Source organism: Poecilia latipinna, unplaced genomic scaffold, assembly GCF_001443285.1.
Source record: "Poecilia latipinna isolate Pla-1442-1.1 unplaced genomic scaffold, P_latipinna-1.0 Scaffold2175, whole genome shotgun sequence".
Lineage (NCBI taxonomy): Eukaryota > Metazoa > Chordata > Actinopteri > Cyprinodontiformes > Poeciliidae > Poecilia > Poecilia latipinna.
In genome coordinates this window covers 23,857-49,231 of record NW_015114791.1, presented here as the reverse complement: position 1 = coordinate 49,231, position 25,375 = coordinate 23,857, and the positions used below count along the sequence as shown (strand labels likewise).

At 38.3% G+C, this 25,375-nt stretch overlaps 1 protein-coding gene across 1 annotated transcript in view; it reads left to right on the top strand.

The window, feature by feature from the left end:
• Window positions 1–1,232: 1,232 nt before the first annotated feature.
• The window catches only part of ccdc88ab (coiled-coil domain containing 88Ab), a 47,913-nt gene continuing 23,770 nt past the window's right edge, over window positions 1,233–25,375 (top strand). Inside the window, exons 1-4 of the mRNA XM_015017667.1 lie at window positions 1,233–1,934; window positions 2,050–2,150; window positions 13,693–13,801; window positions 25,191–25,260. Coding sequence (XP_014873153.1) covers window positions 1,872–1,934; window positions 2,050–2,150; window positions 13,693–13,801; window positions 25,191–25,260 — 343 coding nt within the window. The 5' untranslated portion in view covers window positions 1,233–1,871. The remainder of the gene's footprint in view (window positions 1,935–2,049; window positions 2,151–13,692; window positions 13,802–25,190; window positions 25,261–25,375) is intronic.

The window sequence follows — 25,375 nt, the reverse complement described above, 5'->3', positions numbered from 1 at the left end:
CGCACACATTTTTTTGTTTTATCCAACATTGGAAATTAGGATTTATCTAGTTTTCAATGCATGTTTACCATTTCAACTGACTGCACATGCTCAGGCACGAGCACGGACAACACTGTCTGCTATAATGAATGCAAGTGAGAACTATTTCTGTGGAAAGGCTGCCTAAAGTGACAGTTTTAGCTGATCTCTTATGCCTTTATTCAAACTACACAATTGGGAAACTCTGTTTCCCAAATTCCCATATCAGCGATTGCCTTTTTATTGGCTGTTTTGCCACATGACCTCTGCTCCGTTTTCACACAATCAGAGCCGTTCATCAAGTAGGTGTCTCAAATCCCAAGAAGTTTCTGACAGTTTAGCCTTGCATGACAGTGACTCCCTGTTGAACAGTTTCCTTCAGAGTCCAAATTAAATCCACTTAATTTAGTCATGACTTGCTTCTTTTATTCAATGTGATTATTTTTGACTGATAGTCTTAAGCTAAATGACCACGGATATGATTTTTTCCCCCCCAACATACAGTGCAATTTCGCCATAGAGTTAAATAAGCACAAGATTTAGGAGATGAAATGTGCCCCATCCTTTGAAGTTTCATTTGGAGATTATTCAGGGCATTAAACCTACCATACATCGGTTCACATACACTGATGTTTTCTTTGGTGGACACAGGGCACCAAAACTCCGAAGCCCAGGGGCCCTCGTCGCTGTAATTCCGGCCCTGGTATCCAAATTAGAAGTTCTTACATTTTCAGCGTAAGATTATGCTACTAAAAGAAAAATATGAATTTATTCCATATACAAGGATGCCAACACGTGTCCACCACTGTATGAGTTCGGTGTTTACCCACCAGGTGTCAGTAGCATCATTGCGTTTACTCCTACACTGCACGCAATTGATGCAGACAAAGAGGGTAATAAGGATGACCTCTATGCATGCTTAAAAAGAACTGCAATAAGCAATTGCATATTCATTAAGATCTAAATTATGCCAGTGGAGCGATTATAAACAGCTTTTTATTCAGAAAAAGAGCTGGCTTGCTTCCTTTCCACACATTCTGCTGGAGACTAATAAATAAAAATTACTTGCATAATAAAGTGTTGACTATGAAGTATTCCTTGCAGTGACTCAGAGGAAATTTGAACAGAAAGAGGATGCTTTGATCCATGCCCTAGTTTTCTTTGAGCAGGGAGGGCGGAGGGAGATGCTTGGCGATCAGGGAGGCGGTTCTTCGTGTCCTCCAGTCATCCTCTCAACTCTTCAGCTCAGTTAGTGTTCGGCGTTTGAAAGGAGTCAGACTGCAGCCCACGTCTGGAAGTCACTTTATTGACAAATACGAGAAGAGAACCGACAACCCGAAAAGGAGGACCTTAAACATCAGGATTTTTATATGTATATTTGCCTCGCTGCAGGATATTTCCCCTTTAATTAACCGTCTCGGATGAATATTACTCCCGTGTGCTGAAATCTTCTGCCACTAACGGTCCACAGTTAGCTTACCTGGCACAGGTTCGCCGCTTTTGTGCCGAGCTAGCTGAACCCGGCTGACCTTGCATCACAGAATACCTTCGTTTTTTAATGTTTTAATTTTGAAAAATGTGATTCCATGCCTCTCTCTCTCTTTTTTTTTTTTTTTTTTCCTGAGAGGAAGCCAAGCCCCTTCATTGGCATCTGACACAGCTGGGTCGTGTCGAGAAGATTGAGGATTAACGGGTTTTTTTTCTCCCCCTTCTTCTTGAAGAAACCCTTTTTCTTGGCTTTGTTTCAGCCCAAATAAAGGTCGAATAAGCAACATGAGCGGAATGTAAATGAATGCATATTTCACTCATATTTCCCTCCACATATCAGCTGACATAAAGGGCACCAAAAGAATATGGAAAACGAGGTTTTCACCCCACTGCTGGAGCAGTTCATGCTCACGCCTCTGGTCTGCTGGGTAAGGAGGACCCCCCCTCAATTAAATATTCGCATGTACTCTCAAAATTTATCACACTGTTTTGTTTTTCTTTATGTTAATTTGGACTTTTATTTTCCATTTCTATTTTTTACAGGTAAAGAGTGTTGGGCACTCGACGGTGACCGATGGCAGTAAATTGTTGGAATACATCGAGTTGGTGGATGGGATTTACCTGAACGAGATCATGTTTGAGATGTAAGTGATTTGACAGGAAGGGAGACATTCCCATCTGTCCCTCTTCTTTGGCCTACATCGAGGGACAGAATTAGCCAAATGAGGGCATGCGAAACTAGATTTATAGTCGGGGTGTTGTGTGTGTGTGTGTGTATATTGTGGCCGTTTTCTGCGATCATTTACATTGTGGTGAGGGGTTAAAACGACACTAACCCTCAGGCCTTTTTTCTCCGTTTTTTTAGGGTCATCCCGTTGAGCAAATTAAAACAACTGCAGCCTCTGTCGAGTTGTTGAATTGAATGTAGGGTACTCACAAAGGGACACTGTTTTGGGTGCAATGCACAGTCAAAAGTGTTCTTGCAAGGCTCCTTTTTGAGCCTTTCTGCGCCCATTTGTTCTTGTTCTTGTTTTTTTTTTTTTTTTTGTCAATTTAAACTGCTTATTTCAATTTTGTCCCTTTAAGGACTGTGATGCATATGAAAAACTGCTGTAGGTTCTTTGATGGAGCTGTTGGTTCTGAATCCAACATAAAATGAAGAAATTGTATGATTATTCCAATTTATTCTAACCATTCATGGTGAATCATAAAAGATGCTTTTGGTTGATAAATTTCTTCAAGAATAGTGACATTTTACTGCATTAGGGGAAAAACAAATCTGTAAATCACCGGTCAGGGAGTACGCTCTGTGTCTGATTGGTCGGTGCATTTCTGCCCTGTTTTATGGATGCACATCTTCACAACTTTCAAATGCCAGGATTTTACTCCACGCTAGATACTGAATGCAGGTTACTTTTGAATGCAGCTGTGTTTTGGATGCAGTGAGGATGGGTTGTAGTACATCCTATTGGTTGGTGCATTGATGGAACAAAAATTGCAAGATTTATTGGGCTTAATGAACAAGGGACTGCCAATCTGATCAGAGCTGATGAAGGAAAAATGAGCTTATTCCAATCTCTGTCCAATTGATTGTTGCATCTCCAATCTGTGGTGCATGGCTGCAGCATGCTGCTCCACTTTCAAATGCTTTTTTTTTCTTCTTTTTCCTTCGCACTACTCTGTCATTTGCAGTAGTTTGGAAGATACCCTGGCTTCTTGAGGTAGCTCCCTGCTGTGTTACAGATTAGTCTGCAAATAGTAGCCTTAAGCATGAGAACCACTTAGTATCTGCAGAGAATCTGGATTTGGGGAAAAAAAAAACATGCAAGCGGGTGATGGAGGGAGACCCAAAAGCACATGTTTGTTTTTTTATCCAATTAAAGCAGAATTAGACTGTTTGCTCCGTTTCTTGGCGTTGAGGGGAGCATTACATGTCGAATTTGTCTCTTTCCACTCACTGAATTATGCATACGGCATGATAGGAGACGGATTTCCACTCCTTTGTCTGGCTCCAGGCTGCTACTTCCTGCTATTAGGATTTTCCATATTCATTCTTTTTTTTTTTTTTTTTTTTTTAAAGATTTTTCCGCTAATACCAGGCTTTACACTGTCAGCATTTTATCCTGCTTGCCAGTCTTAGGGAGTATTCAGCCATGGCTTCTCCCAGTCGAAGGGATCGTCACTTTGCAGGAGGGGATTAAGTGTGGCACATCTTGTGTCGCCTCCCATCAGTTTGAGTCAAAGTCTTGCCAGTTTGGCAATAGTTACAGTACATAAAGAGGATCGCAAGTGTTTGTTATAAAAGTAAAATAACGTATAAAGAAATAAAAATATATAGAATGCAAAGAGAAAAAAAACACAAAAGCAGTATTTTAGCCTTGATATAAGATATTTGAATACAGGTATTTAATGCAATTATCAAGAGCTGTGTTGACATTGGAAGAAGTGTACAGACGATTTTAAATACAAAAACGTTTGTATTTAGGAAGTTTATTTCTTAATCCATTCACCCATGGTGCATTTTCAGAAAGAAAGGATAAAAAGGACAGAAAACATGCTTGGTCCACTGCAATGCAACTCTAGTTTTCCTAGAAAGTCCGGTTCTTTTGGAGAGGTGTGAATGATCAATCAGACTCTCATGCAGACCAAAAAAGCAAACTCTGGTCTTAATTCGGTTGAAGTGAACTCTGGCGTGGTTTGAATTCATACGTTAATGCAAGCTGACCAGAGACCGCTCCTAAAGCAGGAAGTGGGCTATAGCACAGCACATTTTGGGTAAATATAACCAAAACAAATTCGCGTCTCTAGCGCTAGTAGGCGAAATGTCTTGTGGTCTTTTACCAACAACAAAAGTGAAGTCCTGCTAAAATCTGACATCACTTCATATTTGTTTACATTTCGTTAAGAAGGAAGAGATTTTTCAATTGGTTTGAACAGCCTTGGTTTAGAAAAGTATAAATATGTGTAGGATCCCTTTGTTGCACAAAAAACTCATTAACCCCGCTGGCTGTTTCCTGTCATTTGATGACAACCTCTTTCTCCTGCCGTCGCCTCCTTCCTAAGTCCCTGACCTCCCGCTGCTCTGGCGATCAGTCAGCTAAGATGAATCAAGTTAAAGCAGCCTCTTCCATCTCACCCTCTAGTACTTGTTTTTCTCCTCCCCCTTTCAGGCTGCCTTGACTGACTGAGTTGTTTCAAAGGAGAAAATGTTTAGGAAGGCTCTTTTTAGGTCGGCCCTTTCTTGTTTACACGTTGCTTGTGCAAAAACAGAACATGTCCGTGATATTTTCAGATCATTTTTTCCCCTGTGGGGCCGACGGAAATTGGCAAGCGGAAGGATTTTGGGGGGAAGGGTTGGATGAGGAACAGACATGGGGGAAATTCTGCCAAAATCTAAAGGATAACCACCTTTGACACGATGATGCATCCCGGAAAAAGGAAACAAAGTGTTTGAAATGCTAATTGTACAACGGCAACCTCATGACAGCTCCTTAGCTCAAGCTTTCAAGGATAAAAAAATGAGATGCAGTTAGAATTTCTGTCTATAAATGTATGCTGTGGAAATTAAAATTTTTCTGTTGATGGTTTAGTGATTCTGGAAAGGACAGCACTGAACTGAAATGAAGTGTTACTGGTTTGGGGATTGCCTTACAGGATACCAGAGATAGCCAGACAGAGGCAGCACTGTGTGTTTGTGTGCATGAATTTCTGTAAGGCTTCTGTTTGCGTGGGTGTGTGGATTTGTGGATACTTTTTTTTTTTTTTTCCATTCCCTGTGCATTTGGTTATGGACTGAGGCAGCTGTTGGTAGTTGTCTGGCCCAGCCGCCCTCCCACACAAAGGCCTTCAGTACTGGTTAGAAGTTGTTGGTGAAACTGCACGCTCTTTGTCTGCTTCCTCGATTTACGAGAAATGTGTCTGAACAACAAGGAGCTCAGGTAGCAGAAAATATTTTCAGCTTCTGCACAGACGCTTCAACTTTTCCTTTTCCTTCTTTGTCCCAAGTTTGTTGACAGAAACATTGTAACTGTAGTTTATCTATGTCTCGCTGCCCTTATTCTGTCATTGTTAGTTAGTTTTGTGGTGCGTGGTAGTTTTTTTTTTTTTTTCAACATATTGGAAGGCCTGAAGGTGGACATTGATTAATTTGGTTTAATCATATGCTAAACTCCTATACCTTAAATTTTATCTCCCCCACCTCTTCTTTGGTAGTGTTGTTGATCCAGTTGGTTTAAAATGTTTTTTTTTTATGTTGGTATCCTGCAAATACTTCTATTTATTACGAAAATAATGTGCCCAGTGCTCGATTTCAAAATACGCATTTAACTTGCAGATGGGGTGGGCAGTTTTTATATCGTTGATCATTTACTGCAAAAAATTTCTTATAAGAATCTTCATGATAAATGCAAGACAAAACTGACAGCACGATTGGAAATTTTTTCTGCTATTTTCTCCACTGTTCCACAAAAGCCTCATTAAATATCAGTAAATTTGAAAATATGATTAAATGCAGAAGGGATTCACGCTATATCGGCACTAATATCGGTATCGGTTGATTTTCGTCAGTTTTTAAAATGTTTTGTGTCGATCCGATGTGAACAAACAATATTTACTTTTATCTTGTGGCCGTCTGTTCCTGGTCATTTTTCTCAAAATAAATATAAAATTGTTTATTGGCATTAACAGCAATATTAATATTGGATATTGCTATTGGCCCAAATTTTCACATTAATGCGAAGAAGCCTGTTTTAAATGGGAATGTTTTTCAAGAATTAAGTGTTTTAATGCTATGATTGAGTTTCCATGGAGTGCCATAGTTTCCAAAAAGAAAATTAATCATAATCTTCATCAATATCACAATAATACCACAAAGTATTGTGACTGAATTCTCACCCACCCCTAACATGCAATAATGTATTTACAAAATAAAGAAAAATTCCTCTTGAATCCCTTTTTATTTCTTTAAGAAAAGAATATTAAAGTTAATGTTTTGCTGATGGAGTCAGTTGTTCCAGTATGAGCTGCAGCGTTGTATGAATGTGTCACCGATCCAAAAACGGGGCAAATCAACTAGCAGCAGTTGTCATCAGGACAGCACGGGAGAGCGTAGACGGACCCCGGGATTATCTAACGGTTTGCTGACGGACACCCAGATGGCACAGGGACCCCTCCCCTTGTGCCCTCGTGTGACTGACATCATCCAGCCAATTACATTGCCTCCGTTCTGCTGTCATACCAATTGGCTTCCACGCTCGGGGGAGAAGGTGCCAGTTAAAAATTGTCAGACACGCTGCATGTCTGAAATCTGTTTTCTTGGCAGTTCTGTGGAGCAGTGCTGGCCTGCTGGCCCCTTCAGCGAACCGTTTATTCCATCTTCTTCAGACTGTTGGGGAAACAATTGGAATTGTTGTAAAGAAAATCGACGCAATAGAGATTTTCCTCTAAGCAGCTTCACACTGTTTTCAATTTTCATCGAACAGTACTGTTCTGTATAATAGAATACCACAAAAACCGAGTTTAGTTTTTATTTAACTTCTTTGTACCTCTTAGTCTAGATGTCTGTATAAAACCTGTCCAAATCTTCTTGTGAGTTACTGGCACTACTTATTGTCCCTAGCCATGCTTCAGTAGACCGTTTATTATTGGTTGATGTCACGGTTCAATCATAATTCTTGAGCCAAGCATTAGCTGTATCTCGATGCACATCAACCTTTCTGACTCCACTCTGATGTGCATCATATTCAGCAATGTGTTCCAGATGAGGTATGAGTAAGTTGCTCCTCTCAGTGACCTTCTCTTTGCTCTAATAGTCATTGATTGTAAAGTTGAGGCAATTATTTTAAATGCATAGCAATTCCTTTGTTCTACTTGTGCACAAGGAGAAGTTCCACATCAGACTACTTTAAAGGTTTTGGTCAGAGTTCCTGACCGTAAACCCTAAAAGTGAAACTTGTCATGCTCATGTTATGTGGATGCCATTCTTTGTCAATGGGTCAACACTTTTTTTTTTTTTTTTAAGATTATTGACAGTAACATCATACATGATTTTTACATTACCAAATTAACTGTGCTTCTTTTCATTTGGTTTAACTGTAAAACAATACAGTTATTCTTATTTTTCATTGATTACGCATTGATGCAGAATTATTACTATCGAGACCAATATGCATCTAAGAATCAGTAAAACGTACACAGATCTACACTTGGGTTAGTGCATGCTCATGAAAAAGCCACCTCACAAGGAAAAGATGTAAAAAAAAACACCCTGTTTTTTTATTTTATTCAACACGGCAAAAGTTTCATGAATCATAAACTGTCATGTAAGGTCTGTAATGACCGAGGAGTTTTAGTCCACATTTGATGTTTGTTCTTGTTTACATCTGATGTTTGTGTTTTTACAAGTAGAATACAGATTAGAAAAGTCTTTTTCTTTTTTTTTTAAGAATATCTGTAAAGTGTTGATTTATCCCGTTCAGGCTTGATTATTTTAAGTCTTTCACATTTAACGTAATTGGATATGGAAAAATTCTGGCAAAATTTCTTAAAGAAAAACATGAAACATTTGTTAACTTCTGTGCCATTAATCAGTGGTATTCTTACTTTGATTACTAACAGTTTGTCTCACATTTTGCTTCCTTTCTTATTTGAAAATGAGAGCTGGAAACATAGTCTGGGGGAGGGTGCTTATCTGGGACTCTTCATGGCAGTTTGCACTCATAAAGCAACTAAAAAGAAAACACTTTGTAACACAGAATTCACTTTACAGTGGAATCGATGACCTCATGGCTCGTGACCTTGTTACAACCCTATGATACATGCAGCTTAGTCCTTGTGACTGTCATCACTTGAGTGTGATGTGATTTGTTGAAAGGCGTTTGAGATAAGAAGTGTTGGCAGTAGAGATTTAAATCCCAGATTTTTGAAGACTGCTCTTTTGTTCATGATCTTCTAGACTTTTTATTATTCATTTTGTGTACTTTGCTTTGTATTACTGTAATGCTTCTGTAATCCTAAAACTAAGCCAAACATGTTCTCTTTTGAAATAGAAAAAAACTTGAAAACATTGCAGAATTTTGTGCACATGATGAGGATGGTTGCCTTGCTTTTGAAGGGCAGATATCAGGAAAAAGTTCTGCTTATATTATTGTAAAGCCCTGCTTAATACATGGGAAGCACCCCAAAATTCAATCACTCATTTAGTTAGTTAGCATGTTAAACAGAAACGAGTTGATAACTAGTACAATTGGCACAGGAAAACCACATAGGAAATATGTACTGAATATTCCAACTGTGGCACATATCAATATGGCAGAGTTAATTTAGTTTCATGGTTTATAGCAGAAGATTAGTTGTAACTCCCTCTTGGAAAGTCATTCCTTCTATAATTGCTTTTTTCTTGATGGGCTACAAAGTAAAAGAAGATGCTGAAAAACTTCATGCACTACATTGTATTTAAGAAAGTAGTCAACAGAGTCATTGGTTCATTATTTTTTCTATCTTCACTTCAATCTGAAGCTAAGGACGACAGGAAAGTTCGTCGTTCCCAATCACTTCACTCCTCTGCTTTCTTCTGTTTCCTGTATGGACTAGATTATAGCATACATAGTTCAGATTCCTGTTCTGACAAAAGAGAGCCAGGGCTATCTGCTGCTGGGCTGTCTCCTCTTTTACTGCTACTGTCTGCACAGGAGGAGTCGAGGCATTTTTGTCAGAACGTGGAGTTTGATGTTCATCTTGTATCACTCGCAGTCAATCACTCGCAGTCATCTTTGAGTCATGCCAGATCCTTTGTGTCTATAAAGTGGCAGGATGTGCATCATGCTTGTTAGGAAACTACGGCTGTGACCTCAAGGGAAGAAAGCTTGACACACAGTTGTGGTAAAGCGAATCACTGTTAGCCTTATGACCAAGGAAGTGCTTAACCTATAGTTTCAAATCTGAGTTATCCTCTTACTTTACTGCAATGCAATATCCTTCAGACGTTTTTCCAACTAGAAATCCACTTGGATTAATTATTTAACTTTCACATTTCCTTTTTGTCGTCTTCTGTTATCTGCATTAATTTGTTAATGCTGCTTTTTTTGCAGTCGATGCAGAGTCGACACTTTGTCCATCTGTTCCTAGCCTCCCAATGGCTTAGGGGACATATAATCCCCCCATATTCCCCTCAAAGACATTTACTATAAAACATCAGCAGGATTATTGAGTTCCATTAATTGCAGCTTAACATTGAGCATTAGCAGCAGGGTTGTGATAATTATTAACCAGGTACAATATTTCTGTTCCATAGAGGAACTTGGAGCAACTTATTTAAGGCAGAATTACACTCATAAAAGGATTTCATACTCTGTACAAATAAATTCACAGGATTACAATTTAAGTAATTTTGGTCATATGAGATACTGACTGAATAACAAATGAGCACAACTAGGGGTGAACATTTATCATATTTATTGTACTGGATTTCTTATAAGGATTTTGATTTGTTGTCACAATGAATTCCAATTAATGTTTACAACCCACCAAAACTGTCCTTATTGTCGGGGTTAATAGTTTACTATTTTCTCTGTTTGTTCAATAAAAGCATCAATAAATACCAATACATTTGAATATACACTCTCTGTACAACTTAATAATTCACTAAATGTGACCAGTGTCGTAAAGAAGCGCATTACAAATGACAATGTTTTTCAAGAGTAGTATTTGTATTTGTAGGGCTATAATTGCTGTGACACACAGAGTCGTATAGTCACCTAGAAAATATGTAATGAATAGTTATCATCCCTTTTATTGTTATCACAATGGTACCAGTTTCTACTAATACAGTGAAGAGGGGAAGAAACGAAAGTGAAGAAGCCATATGGAAGTTTGGAGACAAAGATGGGATACAATTGACTTCATGTGGAGCAAAAACAAGAAAATTGGGCAATGGGTAATGTACATAAATAAATGATTGGGAATTCAGCAATCTGTTTTGTTTTATGATGTGCAAATACATGCAAACAGTTTTAGTTGTACTAGTAAGCATGTTCAAAAAATGAGATTTATTGCTAACCAAATGAAGGAGAGGCTTTCCTTAAGAGGCCACTATTGTGGATAGAGAGACAATATAGGAAATACGACAGTTTGCATTAAATGAGCGAGTAAACCTTTCGAGTACCGAGTTGGACCAGCCTTTAAACCTTCATACCTGACAGTTTTCAGTTTATATTGACGTGATGGCATCAGGCAGTTGCTGCAGATTTGTCTGTGACGCAAACCTCCGATTCCACCACATCCCGAAGGCGCGCTATTGGTTTGAGATGTATCGACAACACTGTCGTGTTCAAGAAATGGGTTTGAGATTAGTGGAGCTTGGCAACATGGTGGATTATCCTGCTGGAAGTAACCTTTAGAAAATGAGTACACTGTGATTGTAAAGGTCAGTAGCAAAGCCCAGGTAGGTTGTGGTGTGTTTGAGGTTTAGTTGATAAGGGGCTGAAAGTGTGCCTAGAAAGTATCCCTCATGCAATTATGCCTCCGACCTCAACCATGAATACAGGTCACAACGGATGACTGAATGTTGTTTATGCCAATTTTTCACCCCATTATTTGAATACTGCAGATGAGATTTAAGCTAATTAAACCAGGCACCTGTCTGATTGAATGGCAGCCTCAGTTTCCTGTTCTTGACTGACAGAAGTAGCATTTGGGTGCGTCTTACTGCCCATCTTCCTTTAAGGTTCGACAAGTTTTACATTCAGAGATGGCATTAACGAGCAACCAGTTTGCACATAATTCATTGCAATCCTGAGATTGCACAAAAAAATCCCAGTAGATCAGCATTTTCTAAAATACTGAGACCAGACCCAATTGCTTGGCACCGATAACCATGCAAGGTTCAAAGTTACTTGAAGCATTCTGATGGTTGGTTGGAACATCAGAGTCATCGCCACCTTATCTAGAAGCATAACTGTGTGATTGACGGATTTGTATGTGCAGACGGCTCTACCTAATCAAGCGCTTGGTGAGTGTAGTTTATTGAACTAGGGAGATTTTACGCTAAGGTCGTAACTTTCTCTATAGAGTTGTTTATAATTCAGTTTCTGTTGTCAACTCCGAGACTTCAGTATCAAAAATAATTTGGATATACATTATTAGATTTGAGATCCTTGTCGAAATCCTGATTAGACATTTTAGTGTGTGCCAGGTTCTATTTTCTTTTCTCATTTTCACAAACTGAACTATTAACCTACACTGGGCTTAAGTGCTTCTCTGCTCGCGTTGCCTGGCACACTTCAGGGGCCAAGCCCACACCGCCCCGCTGTGCTTGGACTGTACAGCTTATAATCCCTAGCTCCAACACGTGGCCAAATCTAGCCTGCATTCTCTTTCTTTGTGTGTATGTGTGCGCACATTTAGGCCGGTTTCTGTGTCTGTGTGTATGTGCGTGGCTGCCCAAGCTGAGCCTAATTCAGCCTGTCATATATAGGTTAACACTACTCCATAACTCACTCAGCCAATCAAAGGCGGGACATGGGAGGAGGGGGCCCAGCGGCCCCGGGGTCTGAGGCTGGGGCGACGACGGACATCACCAACGGGTTGGCTTACTGACCGGCCGTCTGGCCCAAGAGTTGTCTACCTTCCTGGCAATTGAACTGGCTTCGGCTGGTCATCCCTAATCTTTTCGTGTATTTAAAGTGTTAGGTTTACTGTATCAGCCGGATTAAGAAGGGCGGGTGGGGGTAATAAGCGTATTTTTGACAGCCGTTACTGCTGTAAGTCTCTGTATTTATTTGCCTACTAATCAAAGAGTGCGTCAGGCCGCCCTATGCTGGTTAGGGGCTGCATCCACAAAGCGATGTTTTGGTTGTGTTTCTGTGACCGTCATGTTGTCAGCTGACTGCAACGACGATGAAGGAATGCCATTTTTCTCTCACACACCACATTACCCTGCTCGCCCTGATAGGATTATAGCCTCCTCTGTGATTTTAATTACTGAGTTAAACAGACCCCCCACAATGGGCTTCGAAAGGGGCTGTGTGTGTGAAGGGGAGAGATGGAGCAGTCACATGGGGGTTCATTTAGACCAGAATTAAAAGAACCCTGTGTTCTGCAATTAGCATTAATGTTTTTCTGTGTGTATTAGGGTGAAGGCTGGCCTAAGGCTAATTGACATATACAAAACTTAGCCTGTTGAATTAGGTAAAATGTTTAGTTGGTTTTTTTTATGTAAAACTTACATTCATGCCTTGTTTGGCATCTTAAATTTTAAGGCTTATTATATTTTTAGACTCCTGGTTATAAATCAAATACATGAAATATGTTGATGAATGTTCCACTTCCTACTAATAAAAGGAAGCGGAACATATAGCCTTTATTTAAAGGAATCGTGTTTCAGCATCTTGGCAGGTTTCTGGAAAGCAACAGTTCATTTTAGACCTTTATATATTTCTACATATAAAACATGTTTTCTATCTATATGAGCCACAAGCAGGCAATTGAGTAGAAACTGATTATACATTTCTACTCTGAGTTTTGAGAAAGTTAAATTTTTTATTTCTTTGAATTAGTAAATGAATAAGTAAATTATTATACATAGGATGGTACAACAGATCAGATGTCTATATGCAATATGATGCAAGTACATGCTTGACTTCACTTTTGCTGCCTCACTGCAAGCTTCCATCCATTCATAAACAATCTGACCCCACCTCCTCCTTCTGCTTTAAGAGGATAAATCAAGCATTTGACTCAAAATTAGGTCGTAATGTGGATATGTATTGTCGATTTGAAGTTCATGAAAAAAAATTAACTTGAAAAAATAGAACTTTACATTGATGTCGGTGTTATAAGAGTCTCTGTGTTGTTTCTCAAACAACACAGGAAGACCCCTGGTCAGCATCGTGGTCAACAGAAGATTTCTAACCAGAATAATTAAAAAGATAAAGCACATTGCTCAGGACATGATGGACACTTTTAATATCTCTTTGTAGCAAAATCAGCTTGTATTACTTTGTAGCGTCTTCCTTGAGTCTACATTTCTTCTCTAGATCTGAAACGATTTAATTTTTTTATTTTTTTTATTTTGCCTTTAAAAGTGTGTGGTTTGCTGTACATAATCATGTTTTTGAGTTTTCTCATTATGTTGTACCATATTTGAAAACGTATATAAAATAAAATTTAATTTTCTTGTCTTATATATAGAAATCCAAAAGCAACAGTGCAGAGGACCAACAAGAAAGTAAACAATGACCCTACACTGCGCATTCAGAACCTTTCTATTCTCATCAGGCAGATTAAAGCCTACTATCAGGTAAGACGCTTTTCTTTTACTTAATCAAAAGTTCAGTTTTCTTGCTTAGGTTAATATGTTTTTGTATTTCTCTGTACGTGTCACATTTTATGTGGTTTTGGTTCATAGTTTTCAACCAGTTAGCCCACAAATCAAATAAATTTCCCATCCAAGCTTTTGCTTGACTTACACATATTTTTATAGATCCACACAAGAACATACCCATAATTACTTGGCTGTATAAACAAAAAGATATTTGCAGATGTGAGTGCGTGTGATGTGGTATCCAGATTATCCAGAACTCAGATGGCTCCATAAATTTAAACTGACATCAGAAATGTAAAACACATTGATGCAGCAACATGTCTGCTGCTTACACTGACTCTCTTGCATTAATTTCAAATCTTAGCATCGGTGCAAGTGTCATCCCTTTCAACGAGTTGACACACTAATCTGGAATTTGTTTGAACGCAGCTAAACTTTCACAAGAAAAACTCAGAAGTGAAAGCAAGAGATGTGCTCAGTTTCCTCTAAGAAGGTTTTATCTTGTCATCAGCCTTTCTCTATTTCATAGGCTTGCATCAGCTCAGCAAGCTTCAAAACATGTTGGTTTTTGTTCACGCCGTGATTAATCTTCACTTGATCAGAAAGAACATAATTGCAGTTTCCCTCTCATCTCTGCTAAAATAAACTACGGAAGAGGAAATTTTAAGATGGGTTTCTGAAATAAGGATAAAACTTTGGTGAAATGATTTCAAGTAGAGCGCTTGCAGATATATGTGCTGCTACTTTTGAAACTAATCTTTTTATTTTGGTTTTGCCGTTTGGTTCTCGACTTGACATGAAAGAAAAGAAAATGTTAAAATGAATGTTTTATACCACTTCTACACTGAAGTTGCTTTTTCTTCTATATCAAGAGTCACTTAAAAAAAAGTCTATTTCAAAACGTACTCTGACTTGTCTGGAGATTACAAAAAAGGGTCAACGCACTAAGAATTTAGAGATACCTCTAAATTCAGGTCAGAAGAAATTCCTGTTTGCAGCAATGTCTTTCAGATTCTGTATTGAAATGTAAATCTATGATTAAATTCGAAATGAGAGTGCTTAGGAAAAAAGGTTTTTTGTTTTTCTTTCAAGGTGGAATTGGCTTTGCCGGTACATGTAGAGATGGTATCAGTGAGGCGATGCGGGTTCCTACGAAGTCCAAAGTCTTTTTCAGCGTGCCAGTTGTCAGCTGGAATGGCGGATGCGATCTTGTTGGCTTGGTTTGTCGTTTTGTTTGTCCCGTTTCTGTACCGTCTTGACCAAAAAGCGCGATGCCAGTCAGTAATTTGCTATAACTTCTATGTAAAAGCAGCCATCACAGCAAAATGTTGCAATATGTATTTAACATGAGTCATCATTTTTGTTGGAATAGCTTGGCATCTCGGTGGATTGTGACCTAACAGGCTGTTGCGTCAGTGTGGTAAATTAAGGCAGTGATGTCAAAGTCTGGTCCTGGAGGGCCGGTGTATTGCAGCTTTTAGGACACTGGTCCAACAGAACTTAAGCAAATGAATAGATTACCACTCAACTTTAAAAATGTAAGGAAAAGTTTTTAGTTCAGCACAACTTATCAAAAGTAATCACTGGTTAGTTTTTTGTTCACTGATTGCAAACATCCTGCTAATTACTCTTAGATTGTCTTTTGGAAACAGTCACTCTATTGTTTTGCTGATGATGTTAAAAGCTCCACTAGGCTGCTTCAAATTGCCAGCAGAATTAACCTTTATAAGTGGCTACTTGGGTTAAGACCTTCAAAGTCTGTGGAGGATGAGAGCAGGAAAGGTTAAAGGCATTAGCAAGGGTCAATGTTGTGACTCTGTAAGCTACAAGACAAGTCCAGTGCAATTATGTGATGGTAGCATTTGAAGGAGTCATAAAATGTTAGTTTTGTGCACAACTGTTGAATTGTTACATTTGTGTTTTAATTTTAAGTCACTTTACCCTCTTAATAGGTTGCAACATATTCTGAAAAGATTTAGGGATTTTTCTCTTCTTATTGTAAATTGGCTGTATTGTTGTTAAAACAAACTGCTCTAGACTCAAATAAGTTTTTGAGTTCAGTAGCTGACTTAAGAATTTTGTCATTTATTGTTTGGGGGGGAGAAAAAATGAACAATTAGCATGTTAATTCTGCCCAATTAAATAATTAGTTTTGGTTCCTGTGTTTGATAAACGGCGGTGGAGAAATGTCTAAACATGTTATTGCTGAACTGGTGCCGTTTTCTCAACCATTCAGCTGTCAGGTTTGCATGGTTTTAGATTTAGGGGGACATTATGAACCAACAATGAAACTCTTGTTCATGTTTGACGTTTGATTAATCCTGCCTATTTGTGTCTGCATCGCCCTGTTGACCTCCGGGTCACACTATTGTTCTGCCACTTGTGTCTGTAGGCCCCTGCCTCACAGAGACCACCTATGGGGTTTAAATCCCTGGCTATGTGTTCATCCGCCCCATGATGGCATTCCAAAGACTTTATTGCTCCCTTAAGGTTTCTTGATTGAATGCAATTCATGTTTTATGCCAAAGTCGAGGTAGAAGGCAAAAATTTTATTGAAACTTTTTTTTTTTTTGCTATTATTCTCTATTTATAGTCATATTTAGTAAAAACCAATTATAGATTTTATTGGTTTCATGTACTATAAACTTAAATGTGATGTATTCATTAGATGCAGGTGGAAAATTGTCATCATTAACAGAAACGACGGCTTTAAAACATCAGTCTGTGTAATTTCTATAAACTGTTTCACTTATTGACTTGAGTTACTGAAATAATATAATCAGAATAATATTCTGATTATATGCATCTATGTCCTGCTTGTTATTTTTGAAATTACAATAAATCCAGTAGCAAAACAAATTCTGGGTGGAGAGCACACAAAGTGGATCAGATCAGCATTTTACTATTTCAATAGATTTGAGCAAAAAAAATAAAAATAAAAATAGGGCTGCTTCATTATCAGTGTTTACAGTATAAATATCACAGAGAGCTGGAAAGACTGTATATTCCAAATGTGTTGAGCTGTTAATGGGCTTTGTACACTGTGGTAGATGTCAACATTTAAAATGAATATATATTAATATCTGTATTGGTCCCAATATTGAAAACAATTCTAGATCCAATATCAGTGGCTATGATGATGATGATCCATAAGGGCAGATCTGTTTAGTCTAATTCTATGCTTGGTGCATAGACTTGAGCGACATCGTGCTTTATTATTTATTTTACATCATATTTAGAATTCCTAATTGCATTTTCAGAACTATCTCAAAGGTTTGTTGCAGTTTTTTTATGTTTGACCTAGGTAGTCAATATATTGTTTTTGTCAGCATGCATTATACTCCTAATTTAACTGATTTAACAAATTAAAGTTGAGTTGTTTCTACATGTATGACCAAGCTGGTGAAGCAGTTGAAGTATTTAAGTATGCTGTATTGGTGCAGAGTTATCAAATGTATAATTTACTGCATTCATGTCTGTGTTTTTTGTTGTTTGGTTTTTTTTCTTTTATAAAGAAATGTTTTTATGGACTTCTTTTCTGTCTCAGATCGGTATCTGCTGATGGTAAATCTCAAACATCTTTGTCGGTATCGAATGTGAAGAAAGTGGATCTGTGCATCCCTAATTTATACAACCAAACATATTTTCAAATGGCATAATTTGTCTAAGTAAGATTATGTTTGTAAATGATGGAGCCAGTCGAGAAGCAGTTTGAAAGCCATACATTTTTAAAATCTCAGGACATAGGCCCATTTCTATTTACATTTGTTATTGTTTATGTTCTCTGTCAAATACGGACCGAAACCCCAGAGATCCAGGCAGAGTTATGATGCTCATCTGCTGTGGATGGTGGTACAACACATGCTGTGCAGATGGTGACACATTTTTCTTATTTTCATCTCCATCGTCTTAAACTTGAATTTTGTCATCACTTCCTCTACAAAAAACTCGTTCTTCTCTTTTCATAGGGATATCTGCAAAGCCAGACTCATTCTGTGCTTGTTCTAATGTATTTCCTTGTTCAATACTCTACTCTGCACTAAAAGAAAGCGCTCATCAATTGCACAATTCCTTTTTAGTACTTAATTTTAATTAAAATGGGGGAGATAATGGAAAGTAATTCATTTTAAGATTTAGGCAAGTCAGCAGCACTTTGTAAATACCACCAAAATAAAATGCACTGATGTCAAAAGCTGTTTGACTTCATTAAATCTGAGCCTTTGCTAACTCCCTGAAGGATCTTCTGGTGTCGGGAGGAAACCTAATTCATTAAGTTTGTTGGACTCTTCTAGGCAGACAGTTGAGGACCTTTCCTGGGTCTGTTCTTTGTCCTTCATCTCCCCCTCCTCTTTCTTCCTCCCCTCATCTCTGTACTGTGTGTAATTTTAGGAGCTTGTATTGAGAGCGTATGAGAGGAAGAGTGAAGGTTGACAAGAAATTCAATAATGACGGCTTACATTTCATAAAATGAGCTCTCTTGGGCTGAGCTGAGTGTGTTTCCACATCATGTGTCATTTTGGTGTAAAATCTTTTTTTTTTTTTTCCTCCCAGTTAAGATGTATTGTGTAGGAGGTCGTCTACGTCTAGACAGGCTCTACTCTTTGATTTCAGAATCTGGTAAACGGATCAAGACTGGGGGAGCTGTGACCTGCCTCCCCGTATAAATTGTATTGCGCTTTTTTTCCCCTTCCTTTTTCTTTTTTTAACGGAAGTTAAAATGCTCAAGTCCCATTTTCTGTAAGATGGGACACATTTTCATAAATTTCAGCACTATTTTGGAGCAGTGTATTAACGTTTACGGTTGCTTGGTCATTTTTCCTTTGATTTTTGCACGGCTTAGTCTGCTGAAGGGTTCGTAGCCTCAGTGGTTTGTCCAAATATATGCTGGGCCTCTTTTTAATTTAGTGGCCTTGGTTTGGCATTCTCAGGCAGAATGTAGCACAGAGCCTAAGCCAGATAAACTCAAACTCAAATCTTTGAGCATTAACTTCTGTTTTTTTTCTCTCTCTCTCTAAGCTCCACTATGTGGTTTTTAAAGTTACTCTCAAAGACAATCTGGTCTCACTCACTGTCACAATTATCTATTCAGACTGACACATGTCATCTTAACTTTTTGTCCTGTGTATAGCTGTACAGTTTGTGATCTGTGAAATGTTAAAACTTGCATACGTTTCTCTCTCAGATGGTAACGTTTGTCTGTGGTCCCATCTTTGAAGCTGTAGATGTTATGGTTGAATCAAAAGCATGTCTGTCCTCTTTCCCATCTCTTCAGTCTGAGGTGTGGCATAACTGCTGGGGGCTGTGTTTTGACTATTAAACGGGTAACAGAGAACCCTTTTCATGCAATCTACGTCTCGCCTTGAATCTCTGCAAGGATCAGTCTGAATATCGCATGGTGGCTTATGAAAACTGCTTGATGCTTCGTACTGGTTTACTATGTTGGCAGGATTGCAACTTGGCTGATAAATCTTGGTTAAACTTCAGTTTTAGACCCTTCATTTGTTTCAAATGCTTATAGACCCCTATTAAATTGCTGACGTTACCCTAGTCTAACCTTTTATTCAACATGTATTTTATTGCCGTATTTCACACGCCACAGTGTGCCGCATGTGCTGCAAAAGCCTGTCTGTTCCTTTTTTGACATTCCAGCATCAGTAGTTAAACAAACCGGTTTATTAGGGCACAAGCTGACAGCTGCAGGCTAACTGCATGTCGTCATGCAAAGTCACATGCTAGTCTGAGTTTTTTTTGTTGTCAGCTAACTAGCTAGGGTTTTTCATATATACTATATAGCTATACAGTATCTATATGAATCTATCCTGGAAGTCTATTTATTTGTAGAAATAATAAGCAGATGATCATTTCTTCAGTGACCATCTATTTGCTTTGGTCCTGAATTTCAGCAAAGATCACAGTTTGATATAAAACCACGTTCATTTAATTAACTTTTAAGGCTTATAGTGTAGCAATGGATTTCAGTAGCCAGACCTACTGATGTGACCTTTTTATTTACTTACTTAATATTAAAACAATTAGCACAATAAGTCTGCATGAACTTAATCTCTACAGCTTGGTTATGAGAAGCAGCATACCTTCTTAGAAAATGTATTTGATATGACTTAAGCTGAATATTTAATGATACTGAATGATTTTCGGTCTGATTTAGTGAGAAGAGGATGACAAGTGGTCTCCTCTAACTTTTGCTACTTTAGCAGTAGATGGGACTTGGCAGAACTTCTAAATTATCTACAAGCTCGACTGAGGAGGACATTCTTTGGATTAGCTTGTCTTTTATGTTTTATTTCTTGTCAGAACACTTCATTGATTGAATCGAGATCCTGATCAAGGCATTTCTGAATCCTTTTATTAAATTCAACTTCCCATATAAAATGAATCCTGATCGACATTCCTAATAACATGCATTTCTAAATCAAGTGTTTTTTTGTTTTTTTTTTAAAGAGATGCTTTAGAGAAGTACATTCAGTGATTCCTGGACTCGTCTGTAGAATAATAGTACCATTTGTTCCACTGCATGTTTAGTTTGTTTAACTTTGGCACAAATTACGGCCCACGTATATCATCACGCAATCCCAGCCTTCACTTGGAGCTGAATATGTCTGCATGCAGTTAGTTTGTGTTTGTTTTGAAGCGGAATTAGTGGCAGTAATGATATGGCGGTGGTTCCCATGTACTCAAATGGAACCATTTCACAGTAATAAGGGGAAACGTCAAGCTGGGTTCTTGTTTTGCTGAACAAATAATGAATGCCTGGAATATAAACTAAATCCCTTCATGTTGATTTCATTGATGATTTATATTCAGCCAAATGAATACGTTTGCATTCAGTCGACTGTTTACGTCTAACGACTACCGCTGCCTTCTCGGGAGCGAGTGTGTAACTAAAACATAAATAAAGGAAATCACGCTGCAGCACTAGCAACAAAGCAAGACTAAAGATTATCTGCCAGCTTTTTTTGAACATGGTTAAAATTGACCAATTATCTCTGTTCGTGTCTTTAGTTGTCAATTTGAGAACATCTGTGTGAAATGTAACCATCTGTTTGTAGTTTAAAGTTACAGTCACTGTTTGTGTTGGGTTCCATTCATGCCAATCAGGGTGCATGCAGAGCCATGTGACTTGAGACTGAGTATTAAAGGCAAATATTTATTTATTTTTTTGGCTTCAAAGGTTTATTAAAATGTGTCATGCTAGAGAATACTAGCAGCCTTGACTTGGATAGATTGTGATTGTGTGAACTTTTCCAGCCAGTGTGAAGCGGAGCCCTTGGGTGATGGGTTGAATTTGGAGAGGTCAGGCTTCCCCTGCCCACCTGCCACAACCACTCTATTCGTTGTGCCTCCGGGCTGTGTTGTAAAACACATTTTCTAGCTAATAGATGCCATAGAAACACAAAAGAAACTAGATACTAATGACCAGCTTCCTCCACCTCCTCGTGTAAAAGATCAGGTGCCCATCTGCCTTTTGGGTTCTCTCAAGTGAGAAACCTTTATCATATTGAATAATCTTATGAGAAATTTTAATTTGCCATTAAAGTAGAAAGTTTGTTGACTTGAGTTTTATTTTTTCTTTCTCACTTGATGCTATAATAGTGCAATTATTTAAATTAATTTAGTTGGTTTTTGGCAGCTGGTGTGTTTGTATATCTTTACCAGCTTACCCACCTCTTCTTGGAAGCGCCAGTTGGATTTCCTGTAGAGACCTGAAGTGATAATGGCTTGCTTCCTAAACCCTTTTTATAGTCCTGTTGAAAAAGCTTTCTTTGCATTGATTCACTTCAGGGGGATGCAGTGAGATCTTGTGTAAGTGCGATGACTTATCTGCGTTTGAATATGGATGTTTACACGAGAAAAAGCAGAAGGATGTTTCTTCCCTTTGCTGGTGGGGAAATAACCTTTTTGATCTCCTAATTGTTGCAGTCTGCAGTGGTCATGAGAGCTTACCGGTATGTGTGCGCTTGTGTTTGTGTGTGCATATTTACTGTATCATGTGCAAGAGGCTCTGTAGCATGGGGAGAATAAACCCATCTCCTCGTTTCTATGGTAACTCTCAATGTCTGCAGAATGGGTGTGATTCAAGCTTTCAGGGTTCAGGCACACACACACACATACACTCTCTCATGGAGTAGCTGTACAATTAGTCCCCTGTTGAAGCGTTGCAGCTAGCGGAAGTTGTGCCTGGGTGGAGGGATGGAAAGGTGGTGGAGTTTGTTATGGAGGGCAAACCGGGCCAATAGAAACACAGCCACTTTGTAACCTTTCCACCCATCTGCATTTAAAATAATAAATAAGAATTGTATACACACCGCCATGTCTACTGAATTTAACATTAAACACAGCATGGCCCTTGCTTTATGCTGTTTGAATCTTTATATGACTAGATGTTCAAAATGAGAATCTCTTAATAATTCAGGTGTAGTTTGTCTCGGTTGTTTTTGTTGTAGAAGAAAAACAATGCCTCATCAGAATGGGATGGAGGATAATCAATGAGGTTTTCGTTATAATACAAAACCTATCTGCAGAGATGGACTGATCAAGATGCTGCATTCGTATCATTCACAGCTATTTTTCCCCTCACTTTCTGTAGATGAGCAGAATTTCCTGAGACGATAAATTTCCCCAAACTAGCTTATTCCCATGCACACACGGAGTTGTGAATCAGCCCTTTAACCAGGACTTCATTTAATCGGTCTGTGTAAACATCTCTGTGGGTTGGAAGAGGATCCAGTGTTGAAAAGCCTTGAATGATGCAGGAATCAATAATACAGCAACGTTGTGTCAGGGTAGAGGGGGGGGATGGGGTTCGACGGACGGATGGATGGATGTGGAAAGAGATGGTAACGGCGGTCCTGCAGTACTGGAGTGACACGTGATGGGTTTAGCACCTCACAAATTTTCCATATTACATTTTTATCTCCATTTTCACATGCTTCTCTCCAACACAAAGCACTGGCTGTTCCACACCCCCCTGGTGTGGCATTGACAGGATTAACTAGATAGAACATTGGAGAGACTGAAATATTGACCGAGCCAAAGACATCTCTGCAGTGACGGCCTCAGCAGAGCAGTACGCTTTCTATTTAAAAGCCTTAGTGTTTCCTCACATGCTCAGTGTGGTGGTTGTTATTCCCATTTCTGTCATGTTTTATGTATGAAATATAAGCTATTGCTAGATAAGCCAAGATCTATATTGGGTGTCTCTGCTTTGGCTTTTTTATTGCGACTAATCCTCACAGCATATTATCACCATTATCCAAGTCCAGACAGTTTGGTTTGTATCACTTTTAAGATGTAATGCCAAAGAGGAGTTGACTTTCACTTGATCTTATTGTTTTCTATCCATTCCTAGATCCTTAAAAAGTCCAGTCGTGTTAAAATTAACTTCTCCGTAAGGCTGAATTATAATTCTTTACACATTTTACACACCTTAGGTGTGAAGTGAAAATCTTTAATGGCAGAACTTTGAGGTGTCGGCACTGAATATTTTTCAGATACTAAGTAGACATCAAATCAGTGTTCCTCCTCTCCTGAGGCTTATGAAATCATATTTAGAAAATGTTTAAAGATGAAAATAAAATTACCTGAGCTCTTTTTCAACACACCAATCGAATCAGTCTGCATATCACTCAAACAAGTGCAGCTGATTGAGCAGCGAAATAAGAGCAGTAGAATTGGATGTAGGCATTGGCAGTATGAGGGGTCTAGACCATGACACACAGGATATTATGAAATTACCTCAAATATTTAAAATAAAAATGTGTCTTAGGTGTTATTTATAACAGAAAAGCATAAATTATTTCAAATTTAGCTGAACTGAATTGCTATTGGAAAGTAAGGTTCATAGTTTTGGCTTATTAACTGAATATTAACACGTTAAAATTGTAAGCGTGCATTCTGCATAGTGTGCAGCATGTTAATTAGCAGGTTGTCTTAAATAAAGAGAAAAGTAAAGGGTTTAAGATAAGTGTTGTTTCACAGGATGCTAAGATGCTAGGCGTCTGCTCTTTGTTTCCGGATTATCTAGCAGGTGTGTTCAAAAAGGATTTCTGACTCGGTGACAGATGTACATTTACTGTGGCGTGTTGTGACCAGCTGAAGTCTTATGTATTTGGTTAGTGACAGAAAGCACAGCTGTGTTCATATCATACTTTGCAAATACACGTTGCCAGAGAAGGGGGGCAGGTGTGTGTTGTTGCGACAGCTGTTTGGAGATTGTGTGTTACTTCTCATGACAGTTTTTTTTTTTTTTTTTTTTTTAGTTTTGGTAAAATGTTACACAGTTAGGAATGAGTAACTGTTGCCTCAAACTTTTTCACTTTTGATTCAAATCTTTGTTTTGTGTGTGGACGTGTACACGTGTGTGGGCGTGTGTGTGTGTGTGTCCAGCTGCTGCCATGACTTCATGGTCAGTTGGCTGTCAGACACACCAAATGTCTCTCTGTGAGACATAAACTGTGTCTGCCTATTTTGTGGTGATTATCCTGTCAGAAGCTTGTGGAGTCAATCTGTCTGAGTTTTCACACCTGATGGTGGTTTGAGACTAGAGTTTTCATATTTGAATTATTTTTGCCAGGATCATTGTTTTAATCACAGCTACATCTTTTCATCATCACAGTATTTGGTCGATGTAACATGTTGAGATAAATACTCAACATCAAGAGCTGCTGATGGGATTTCGATGTCACATTTGCTTGTAGGTAAAAAGTAAACAATGAAATGTTCAAGGTGGTTGACTTATTTTAACTTTAAAGAAGGCAGGTTTGAATACAGTGCTCCTTTTTTGTTAGTTTTTTTAGTTAGTTTTAGTTGCTTTTATAATCTTTGTATTTTGAGTTTATGTTGGAAAACTTTGTGCATGACCATTGGCAATGCAGAATGCTGATTTTTATATATATATATATGCATGTTCATGTAGTATATATTACATGGACGTGCAAGGTTTCACAATATCATATCATTTGGCTTTCTAGCAGAATATTAGAAGAACGTTTGGAATGCATATTTTTCAGGCGCATTCCCAATTTTCACAAAACCACTTTTCGTCACTACATAGATGATGGTGTGCAAAATATTCAGATTGTGTTAGAAGCATCGCAGTCATAATCCATGTTCCCTAAATCATTCAGAACTCCTCCTAAGTAACAATTTACTTATCTGGTTTGTCTTCATTTGGATGACCTTTTAGTAGCAGCAGCAGCTAATGAACAAAAAACAATAAAGATCTAAAAAAGAAAAAAAAAGCAGCATTAAATATGTTTTTATAAGAATTTTTGTAAAGTTTAACTTTTACATTTATAATGTTTGTCTCATAAGCTTGATCTAAATTTAGTTAACTTTTTTGCCACAGGAGAGTCTCCAGCAGTTGGTGATGATGCCTTTGCCAAACGTTCTGGTTCTGGGCCGGAACCCACTCTCTGGTGAGTAAAGTTTTTATTGACGGCACAATGACAGGATTTCACAGGTAAACTGTCTGAATAATGCTGTGGAGGTTTTATTTGAGTACTCCAAGGCAGTTCTCTGGTTCAGCAGTGC